General features: G+C 32.4%; 1 protein-coding gene across 5 annotated transcripts in view; it reads left to right on the top strand.

Moving 5' to 3' along the window:
* Nucleotides 1-12,321, top strand: part of LOC119833549 (proton channel OtopLc-like) — a 50,490-nt gene that overhangs the window by 29,347 nt on the left and 8,822 nt on the right. For all 5 annotated transcript variants that reach the window (XM_038357602.1, XM_038357604.1, XM_038357603.1 and 2 more), the window contains 5 exons: nucleotides 888-1,040; nucleotides 8,462-8,579; nucleotides 8,839-8,947; nucleotides 10,312-10,488; nucleotides 12,052-12,212. In XM_038357602.1, coding sequence (XP_038213530.1) covers nucleotides 888-1,040; nucleotides 8,462-8,579; nucleotides 8,839-8,947; nucleotides 10,312-10,488; nucleotides 12,052-12,212 — 718 coding nt within the window. The remainder of the gene's footprint in view (nucleotides 1-887; nucleotides 1,041-8,461; nucleotides 8,580-8,838; nucleotides 8,948-10,311; nucleotides 10,489-12,051; nucleotides 12,213-12,321) is intronic.

Genomic DNA, 12,321 nt, shown 5'->3' on the forward strand with positions numbered 1-12,321 from the left:
AAGAAGCAATTTCATTTTCTCAATACATAAATTTATTTGCTTCCTATCCAACGAAGTAAATTTATAAAAAAAGTGTATTTCAATACACATCTTTGAAAACTTATTAAATTGTTCCATGTAAGGAAATACCTTTATTTAAGAGATTATATTAAAAATGGGGATCTAAGGTGAAAGAATTAAGAAACTAACGCTAACAATGCTTCGCCTATTATAAGAGAGTAATAAAAGAGTAAATAAATTTCTTTCTACAGTGGCACTTCAATGGAGAGCGGTTTCTGTGTGAGATTTATGGGCTGAATGTCGTAAATTCAATGTCGGATTTAGTGAAGCAAGTGTGGTCGTGCTATTGGCATTAATATGATGCGTGGCAATTTTGTGCGGCTGCTCGTAGATATAGTTAGTTTAAATACGCTGAATCGCCTTAGGAATATGATGCATGGCGAAGTATTTATTGCGGCTTTTAGTATATCTATTTCTTCTTCTTCTTCTCTTTGTTAAGGGCTTCAACTAGTATATCTATTTGGAATATTTGTTTTGTTTATTACTTAACTTTAAATTTTAGCTGTAGTTCCTTGTTTAGGCGTGCCTTTAAATTCAAATTATTTCCTAATTGAAAGCAGTATTTTGGCAATATATTCTATGAATTGTTAACAACATTCGTTCTACTGATAATCCTGTTATCTTAAGGTCTGAAAGCTGCCCAAACTCAAACTTAAAACCGTTTAATGCAAGTTATTTTATCGTTAATTCAAGAGCAGATTGATGAAGAATAGTAAAGTATCTACTTTACTATCTACAACAACGAACTCTATAGTTACTATTTGAAGTATTTCTTGTAAAATTTGTATTTCACGATAATAAAGAACATTTATTTATTATATGTTCAGGTTACCCAGTCCACCATCGCTTGGCACATCCCTGTCTCTCCAGCCCGTGCTATACGGCCAGTCTGACGGAAGCTCGCCCCGGCCGCCGCTGCCGCCAGCTAGACGCCCCTCCAGGCCAAACACTGCTATCCCGAACATGCATATTATTAGCGCGTAAGTAAAAGACAATTCTTAGAAATATAACGCATATTGAAATATTCTTGAGCTCTGGTAAGTTGAACCGCATGGCAGCGATCGTTTTTGAATATCATCATCATCAGCCTATACTTGTTCCCGTGCGGGGACACAGGCCTCCTATGAGGGTTCAGGCTAAAATCCACCACGCTGACCAAGTGCGAGTTGGCAGATCTCTCATGTCGTCGAATTTTGATTTTCAGATATGCTGGTTTCCTCTCGATGTTTTCCTTCACCGTTTCGAGCAGTTTTCGTTTTTGAATGTACTTTTAAAATAATTATATCTTTTCTACGAGCAATCTTTGAGTTTTTAAGTATTTTTAAGGGAATCAAGTCTGTGAGAGTGAGACGATCTCCATTTTCTCGGGTACATTGGTTTAAAATGGTATGTATGTATACATATATTTCCACTATATCGATCTGATAGCGATTCGATGATGCAAAGTTTAATTTATAATGTGTGCAACTATAAGAAATATGTATTTAGTTATTAATAAAATTCTCATATATCTACATGATGTGCTTAATACTGGAATTACCCTTTACCATGCTTCGCAGTATGCTAAGGAGTGTATAATTTATCAGCAAATCCTCGGTCTGTGTTTTTGACTAACTATTTTGGCTGCTTGCCAGTAAAGTCGACTCCTGCTGTGAAGTTTTTGTACGTACAAGTTACAGATATTGAGTAAAGTTCGAAATAAAAAAAAGAACCAGAATATAATTAAAATTACATTATTTATAGTGTATGCGGTAGATGAAGTGAGATTTTTAATTGAGAAATTGTTATCGTAAAACAATACTATCTAACATGGTTTGATAAGTATATATTAAGTTCAGATATAATAACAAAATCTTTACAATTTTTTTATTATTACTTTTATTTAAATGTTTATCATCAATGACTCTATTTTAAAGAAAAAAAGTAATTGTGAGACTACTTCTAAGATCGTGTAGTCATTTATATAATTATTACAAATATCCTTTTCAAAGGATTATCCTTTAGTTGGGTTTAGCTGGCGCGGTGTCTTTCGGCCGTCAACTGAACCCTAATAAAACTTTATGCTTACTCAAACTGTTATCATATTAAAATAGGGCTCTTCCTTTTATTGGGAGTAATAAGATATGTAGCTACAAGGGATATCTTTGAAATATAGGGCATAATTTGTCAAGACATTTTTTAACCTTTCCTACTTAATATAAATGCGAAAGTTTGTAAGGATGGATGTATGTGTATATAAGTTTATTACTTTTTCACGCACACAAAAAGTACTGAACCAATTACAATTCAATTTGGTACGTAGATTTATTCGATATTCCTACGGGATACCGACTTACGCGGTTGAAGCCGCGGGGCGCAACTAGATTAGTATATAGTCGAAATATGGTGGCTTGTGACTGATTAGTTGTAGTGCTGTTAATTTTTATTTGAAAACAAGTAAATTAGTTTCATCAATACATTCATGATGATCGATTTTCCTAATCTCCATACGTTTAATTGTTTTGTTTTATGATTTGCACTAAACTTTTGAAATAATGAAACAATTAAAAATATGTGTTCATTTGGTATCTAATGCTTACAGTTTGCATAATTACGTTCAATATAAAATGAGTGGGAAGAAAATGTGTTTTTAAATGAACAGATATTCTATTTCTATGATTTTGCCTGTTTTTAATGAAAAATTTAAATTGAATTTAGACCCGCCACCTTGAACTCTATTAATTTATCTTTACCAGAAATACGTAAATCTACAAACATATAAACAATACGATAGCACAGCCTCTTTAGAGCAGAACACATTACGATTGTGAAGAGAAGTAGGTACGTCATAACAAAAGAGAAATAAAGAATAAAAAAGTTCCACCCAACGCATATAGCACGACATGTAACGTCTCACAGATGTCACACTCACTCCCCTTCTTAGAGGGTCAAGAGTGATATATAACCTTCGTCAGTGTAATACCACATGTATATTCTGAAATAATTTATTATATTTGATTTCCTGGAGTACTATGTAAAGACCCTTGTCGTCAGCTGTGAAGAGCATTATATTTTACACCTGTTTCATTTCATTTTGTTATTTATAGATTGTTCAACTTCCTACTTTGGGAAAGTTTTTATTAAAAGTGAAATTTTATTAATATAATGTATTTATGTTCAGTTTATAGTACACCTTGTTTCGACAAAATGTAAATTGATTAAAGACAAAATTTATGTTTTCGACTCGAACTCAAACAGCTTTCAGCTATGTTAATTAAGAAGGTGCTAAATACATCTCTTATATAATATTACATTAAACTCATGTAATGTCAATTAAAAACGTCTCTAACTTATTTATATTTTTAACATATTATTTAGAATTATTATTTACTAGTCGCGCGCTTTCACCACGGAACGTAGCCACTGGAAATAGCAAGTATTTATATAGCTCATGTCTTATTCTGATACTATATTATTGAAAAGTTTCATTTAAATCCATTCAGGAGTTTTTACGTGAAAGAGTAACATACATTCATCCATACTTACAAGGATTCGCGTTTATAATATTGTAAGTAGGATTCGAGTGTAAGGTGTCCAACGTGACATGTCTTAAAATTATTATGTCTCTGGAAAGAACCCTCCGTTTCATGTGACTCCATGTTACGAGCTCACTTCACTCCACTTAGGGTTCTATTGATAGAGTTAAAATATATCGCTTAATTAATCGAAGACGTTCCTCGCGCTTGAATTGATTAATTTCACTTGTGAAAAGATTTCAACCTGTTGTAATTAATGTATATTTATAAAATTCTCGTGTCACAATGTTAGTTACAATACGCCTCCAAAACCGCTGGACCGATTTTTATTAAATTTTGTGTGCATGTCGGGTAGCTTTCAGAATCGGCCAGTATCTTATTTTCATATCCCTTAATGATAACACAAAGGCGCGGCGTTTGCCGTGTTAGCTAGTTTCAATATAAATTTTACCTAAAAATGTATGAGTTTTTTCTGTTAGTATCTCATCAAATTATTATCTAGTTTAAAAAGCTAAAACATGCTGTCCATCAGCTGATCTTCGTATAATTACCAAGTTCCATGATGATGTAATGATTGAAAGTAGATAATAACTTATACTTAAATTTTACTCATAACTACATCTCACTTTAATTCAACGTAATAGAATGTTAAAAGTAACATAATATTGTAATTGGATCAAGTATTATATCCTCCTAACACATTGCACTTAACAAATCTAGTTCTACTCCGAAGTGCAATCCATCGATATCAAGGAGAATCTCATCTCGAGATATTTCATTAGCACTTGCGAGCGAGAATTGGGAATTGCACTCCTCTGGAGTTTACTTCCGTACTAGATTACGGTATGTGCTTGTAATAAATCAGCGCATTTTGCTTCATTCATATGAAAACGTAGTCACCATCATATGGATCTTATTTTCGTAAGATTATATTTATCTACCTTAATTTAGCAATTTGAGTACAACGTTTGAGGATAGCTTTTTTATCATTATTCATAAATTTTATTTTATTCTTAATTTTAAACTTTTTCTTTATCAATCATGTCATATTCAGATTGTATGTACATACATAATTAACGCGCATGCCTCATTTCCGAGGTCTATTTTCTAAATTAAAAACGTTTGTAAAGCACAATAATACATGGTAAAAGTTAGTAAGTACTATGACAATACTCACCGCTTTGTAGCGGAATTATACCTCGTTACAAAGGCTCGACTGTTCCTAGAATAAAATCTTCCTTAGTAGGGTAATGGGAATTCTCTGTTTACTGGTAGTGTTAATTATACGCGGCCTTCTCTTATCTAGTTACTGTAATGGAATGATTATAGAAAGTTCAACGTGGAAAATGTGTGTATTGTATGCCAATATCTTTTGAATGATTTATTGTGTTCAAACCCTGTTAGAACGTTTAGAACTAATAGAATGTTCAGATTATTATATTGCTACTTGCTTTCCACCCGCGGCTTCGCCTGCGTGGAATTTGATTATATCGCACGACATGGTAAGGTTAAGGTAGCCTATAGGTTTTCCCAAGGTCTAGGTGGACTATTTGTCAAAATTGAAAAAGTGGTTTAGGCTTGAAAGAATCTTACATGATTTCATATTTGAAAAATAAGGAACTTCCATACAAACTTTCATCCCCTATTTCAACCCCTTCTCCACTTTTTTTCGCAATAAAAAGTATCCTATGTCCTTTCCCAAGTTCAGTTCTATCATCATACCAAATTTCATCAAAATCGGTTCAGTGGTTTAGGCGTGAAAGCGTAACAGACAGAGTTGCTTTCGCATTTATAATATTAGTAGGGATTTTCTAGGTATTCTGTAAAAGTTCCTTGAAACAAAAATAAGTAGTGTTGTTATAATGTGAAAAGTTCCTTCGAAGACCTTATTTTTCTCCCTACAATGACGTCACGTTTATGATATCATAGACATTAATCAGAAGGGATAAAATTGCTTTTATGGCCAATGCTGATACACATAGATATATAATATTACTACTTTTATTTTGATATTATGTTAAACACTGTTGAAATATATATTTTACCGGATAGCAATCATTTTGAAAAATTAAATTGAAGGTCCTGATTGTAACTTCTATGAATACTTTGTTCTGAAGATAATTCAATAATGTCAAGCGTCTTCTAATTTACATTATATTGTGCTTTAATTGAATTTAATTTATTTAGAGTTTTGTTTTTTACATTAAGTAACTGTTCGTATATATAAATAGTACTAACTGAATTCTTATTATCGATTAATGTCTATGTAAATGTATGTAAGTAAAATCATTACGATAAAATATGACACGTCTCCGCCAAGAGTTATTCATCTAAAAATGATTCGTGCAGAATATTTGAGAAAGAATACGCGAATCTCTGCTAAGTACAAATGTAAATTTTAGGTATTCTTTTGTTCCATTCTTATACTACAATCTCGACGCGTCTAAATTGCGAGACGAGTATGCATGATACTTTATATATAATCCCTCGTAACTACTTGCAGAATAATTCGTATTCAAGTGCGTTCATTCAACTCGCGAAGTTAAAAGTGGAACAACGCACAAGGAGTATCTCTCAAAAACCAGGTCCCGTCCTTTTGTGTAGATACGTATGTTTTGGAGGTATCGTTAGGATAGCTGCGGGGAGCCAATAACACGCCGTTGTCATGGTAACGGAGCATGTACGAGAGGGGGCTTACCCCAAGGGAATGAGGGCTCACAAAAACCAGACACGAAGACACCTTGAGTGCTACAAGTTTGGAAACGAAGTTTCGTGAACATTATTGTATCAGACAATGTTCGAGGGTCTTGCTTTTCTGGTTTTATAATTATTTAGTGCCTTTCTGCGTCCTTGGTAGCATATCGTGCCACCTTGAATGTTGGGGTACCTAGTGACAACAGTGGATTATGAGCAAATTAAATTTGTCTTTGTTTATCTTTGACAATTATTAAATACAAATGATTCATTCAATTGAAAATAAACGATAATTTTAAACACGCAAGCAGAATATTGAAACATTTTCAAAATCAATATGCATTTAGTCTACAAAGGATAATAATTTTAGAAACGGTTCATTCAAAAGATAAGTAGAAATTTGAAATCATTACTATTTACTTCTTTGTTGCCGAAATTAAAAGATTTGAAGTCTAACAGTAAATAGTTCCTTTATAATGGTAATCCGTTATAAATTAACGGTATTCTTTGAAGATTAAAGGAAAAGATGCTTTATAAATTATGATGAACGTGTTTATTATGTCAAGTTTTTCATCGTCAAGGGAACACTTCTGGCGGACGGGAAAGAAACGATAAAAGCTTATTTCTGTAATATTAAAACAGATTACTGTTATAGACGACGGTGCAGAAAATGAGACTCTGTTTCGAAATTTATAAAGTCTATTTTACGATAAAAAGATTTAATGAATCCTTTCTCACGTGCTTAACGAGTCTGATAAGGGCATGTTTCACGAGAACGCCCCAGAATTTTTAATTAATAACTAAATATATAAAAATAACTTTTTATGAACACGAAATATCAGATTGCGAAACAGGGTTGCCCTGATTATAATGTGTTACTGAGGGGAACAGTTAAAATTAAAATTTGTTACGAGAAATACGTAATACATTTGATAAAATGGAAAGAATATATTTTTTATTTATATAACACTAGTTGCAAGCCCCAGCTCCCGGCCCGGTATGATCAAACTGCACATGGTGTGCAAATTAAATTCAAATCGGTTAAGTAGTTTAGGAGTCGTCGCGGACAATGAAATGCGACATTAATAATAAGTAATAAGTAATTTATACTGTATATTGAGATATTATTTGCACAGACATTCAGAGTTAATAACATTAATTTGTCAGGTTCAAATTTCGCCTATAATCCTAAACCACGTTACCTCGTACGGTTTGACATGTGACGCGTCGTATTAATGGTCTGAATAAAGCCTTTGATCTTGATTATTACAATTCAATACACACCATTTAATCCGAATATGTTAGTTGTACTCATGGCAACATCGTTAATAATAATTTGAATTTGTTAGGGTTGTCACACTATAAGTAGGTAGGTATATTTCAGATGTTTGGATATGTTGCAGAACAATATAATCATTGTATGAATTTAAAAGAAAATCTTTAGAAATGGACAGTTCTTGTTTTTAAAATTAGAATTGTTTTATAGAGCGAAACTGTTTTCGAAATCGCGTTCAATCAAATCATTTATCACGTAATTTTCAAAATATTAAACATAAACATAAATAAATACTTAACCATTCTCTAAATAAAAGGTATATTTTTACAACATACATATATAGTAAATAAACTATTTGATATGTATCTTAATGAGTTTTCCTAGATAAAGATGATCATATTCTCTCAAGTTCTCTGTAATTTCCTACCCGGGAATATATAATCGGGAGCGTTTCCACTTCTTGGCTTAAAATTGATGCTCATGAACATTCTAAAGATATATTAAGCCGTCTGTTTGTGACTACGCTCGCAATAAAATATTTGAACATTCGGTTAAATAATATTATGAATAAATCCCGTTTATAATTGTTTCGTCTTCATGCACGAATGTTACAAACACCTTATTATTTTAATCTACATTTATTCAAATGTGGCCATTAAATTAATGCATTTGTTTTTGTAAGGTTTCTATTAACTTTACACTCGTTTTGTTAAGATATAATGTTCCTTTGGACCTTCTTGGTAAATGAAGATAATTGATCTCCTGGCGAAGACCGGTCGCATAGAATATTGTAACATGTTATAAATTTATATTAAAGCAAGATATGTTCAAAGTTACCACATAGATATAATGACACTTATATAAAGATGTAGCAATACAAAGTATAAAATAATTTAATTAATAATTTTACTTATAGGAGCGAAGCTTTCGCAACAACACTTTCGGCTTTATACGGAAAGCTACTGGTCGTGATGGGTATTGCATTTCCTATGGCTGAAGTTATTTCTACATACATTCCACCATCGTTTTATGAGGTAATATAATCTTTTTAATCGTTAATCTGTTAATCTACGAAGAAAGAGAACTTATATTTTTAAAATTCACGTACAGTTTCGTTCAAAAATACATGAGTTGTGAGCTCGCAGCCTTGTGTAACGCAAATGCCTTTGAATGAAAACTTAACTTGTATCAAAGAGTAAAATTCATGAGCACTTACATTTGAACATACGATCAAAATACGTAGTAAATTTCCTTCACAATTCGGTACTATTATTTGTGTATTATATTTTGCAGGGTTTTTATTTATACCTATACATCGGAAGCATGGTATTTCTTCTCTACATGTACGCCGCATTGCTTCGAGACAGATCGCGTTCAGCGGCTGACACTACTGTTGTAGCAAGTGGGTATTTTTCGGATAAAAAATGTTTTGCTATTTTTTATGTCATCATCGGTATAGAAACTGGTGTGTCGCCTGATGGTAATCGCTACCACCGCTCATAACATTTGCAGAGGCAAAAGGTCTCGATGAAGGATTGCCGGCTTTATATAGAAATGGATAAAGACATTTTTTTCATTTTAATTTTTCATGTGTTAGATTTTGAGACGTTTATTAAAAATATGAATAAAACATTAACCGTGTTTTAAGGTTTATTAACATTTGTCAAATGTAGATTTGAATAATATTCATTTGAATAATATCCATGTTTCAATTAGCTACCGCTTATTTATGCATTACTTACTACTACCTTAGTATATGAAAGTAATAAATTGTTCTATCACCATACATAATTGTGTCAAATCTGCCCAATGGTTTTTACGTGATTGACGCACATGGAAGACAAAGAGCAATTTGGGAAAAGAACAATTTCCTCTTCAATTTATTTTAACTGATTATGTAACCGCTTGATACTTATTATTAAATTCATTATTCGACGAGGGTCGAGCTTCAATTAAAGTTTACTCAAGTCCTCGTCTCGATTTTAAGTAAATTTTCTTGCGACGTGTACCTGTGTAGATGCTATGCAGTAAATATGGCTTCGTAACTAAGTTTGTAGAGGCAGGGTGTTTTTGAATTATATTCCTTAAGATATTGCGGTCTTGTTGCCGCTCTGAAATTGCTCTCGAAGCCAACTAACTTTGTCAGCGTAAACCCAATATTCTTATAGTGTACGTAGGATAGCATACCGTTTTTTAAATCCATTTTGTATGGAACATTGTACGCTGCAATTTTTAATGAACTTTTATAAAATTATTCCTCGTTGTAATGATGCTCGTTAATGCTTATATCCTTTAATAAAAAAATGCACAATCCTTTTTCATTCAAGTATGTTCTGAATAAATAAGAAAATAATTATATGACATCAAATTGTGCAGGAAGTAAACTAACCTAACCATTTTATATGATGAGGTAAGATTTATTCGTATGTAAAAGCCATATGATTAAATCTTCTACAGAAATCAACGTCTTGCAGAGTGTGTTACAAGTCCAAATTCTAAATAAGGACAGTTGGGAAAATTACAACAATTTCCTATCAAACATAAAAATAAATCTCACGGAGTTATAAAGTAATAAAATATAAAATAAAAACATAGAATTGAGAACCTCCTTCGTTTCTGGCAACGTCGGTAGAAAATCATCGCGCAGTCTTTTTCTTCTCTATGAGACATATGTAATTTAACTTATGTATTATTTCAAATGTATGAAGCAATCAACCACTTTCCTTAATGTTTTAAAGTATAATTCATTTAACGATCTCTAAACAGAATCAGACTCCAGTTCCTCTCAATCGGAGTCGGATTCTTGCTCGTCCCGCACGGAGCGCAGTACGGCTACTACGCACGTACAACCGCAGTTATTGGCGAAACGACTCTCTTTGGGCTTCGCCCTCACGTCGAGAACGCACCATTATGGGAGCTTCTACTTGCGAATGGGTGCCGTCGGTGAGTGTATGCGTATTTGAGTGATTTTCCTTCTTTGTTATAGCATTTAATTTGCTCTAAGTCGAGATAAAAGTTAGCACGTAGGAGCATTTATTTATTCATCTTTGAATTAAAGTACAAAGTTACAAAAATATTTACTGGTAACAGCTTGGTATCGACTTTTGGTCAAGGTTCAAGTTTTGAAAATTTTCAGAAATTCAGAATCAGTTTTTAAAATAATTTAATTTATCTCTTATAAATCCCTGAAGTCCTATATCTCTGTAGAACGTAAGTAACTTTTTTATTTTCTACATAGATTTATCTCCTCAGACGAGTAGACGATCAATCTTCTTTGTCTGTACATTTTTAAATTTCGTTTTAATTTATTATTTAAACTGAAATTCTTTACAAGGGTTTACGCAGAGAGGTTAATGTATTAATGAATTTTGTAATAGACGATTTTCTTTAAGGGCAGTAGCTTCTAAATGATAGTTATAGATAGAAAATCTTAAATAGTTTTGTATAGCGTATCGCATTTGTACAACTTTATCTACAAACATATTGAATGCGAGAAATATACCTGCATAAAACGCGTTTTCTTTTAATCGCGTTCTTCAACCAGCTCAGCGTTTTCAGTATATAATTTTTCGTTTATAACTCGTAAAAGTAGAGCTATGTTATGGTAAGATAACATTATTTATACACAACTAATAGTATATAATATAAGCTTCTAATTATATGACCGTGTTAAATGAAAATAAACGTCAGTCAATAAATTATCTATTCGGATAACTTTTTTTCTTACACCACCATACATAATAACTTATTGTGACAACATCCACTGGTATGTGAGTTTTGAGATGTAAAAACATTTATGTATAAAAATTAGTTCAAATCACGCGAAATGAACAGGACACCACTGGGATGACCGCTTGCTAGTTTTCGTAAGAACCTATTCAAAACGATAAAAAATCCCTATAAAATTCATGCTCTTCCTGAATACAAATTTACCTCTCCACATTTTGTCTCTCGCGATAAACAAATTCTATTTTTGTTTCCGAACAGTGCTAACAAAGAACGAATAATTTTATCACTTAGCAAGAATAAACATAAAAGTTGAGAACGTCCCAACAATGGCGGGAGAAAATAAAAGTAGAAGCAACTATTTCGGTCGAGAGGATTGTTAATCTACGCGGACACTCTACAAAGTTTACTTTTTAGTTTAATCTTCCTTGTCGCATTTGGTCGTTCCGTCTGCAAACAAATTGTTATTATTACTAGTCTTTGTTTTTTAAGGTTAATTGATTTTCGTACGCATTTTTTTTTAAACGACCCCAATAGAACTGTTTATATTATACCGAATGTAAAAATTATATACATGGATTTTTGCTAGCTTTGTATTTCCTATAGTATATATTATATTGAAAATCAAATACTTCCAATTTAAAGTGGCTCAAACTCACTTGTATTAATTGACCAGGTTATGGCTATAGTTTATTCTAATTACCTACTCTTATTTGTTCTATCTTTATAGCGATAAGATCTAATTATATTTAGTAAAAAGTTCCCATTTAATATTTCTAGCGTTCGGTATTGGGTCTATGATCTATTCGGGTCTGGAGTTCGGTCAGTACTGGGAGCTGGAGAGGAATACGAATTGTCACAACGTGCTGCTCGCGCTGACGCCGGCCACTCGCATGGCCTTCATCTTTATCCAGATGTATTTCATCTTTCTCAATAATGAGGTTTGTATTGGTTGTCGGCGGTTTTTTAATGTAAGAGTCATAACTCAAATTATTATATTATAGTTGTTGCATTTAACTATGTAGTTTTGTTATATACTAATGTTGTAAA

This window comes from Zerene cesonia, chromosome 17, assembly GCF_012273895.1.
Source record: "Zerene cesonia ecotype Mississippi chromosome 17, Zerene_cesonia_1.1, whole genome shotgun sequence".
In the NCBI taxonomy this organism is placed as follows: domain Eukaryota; kingdom Metazoa; phylum Arthropoda; class Insecta; order Lepidoptera; family Pieridae; genus Zerene; species Zerene cesonia.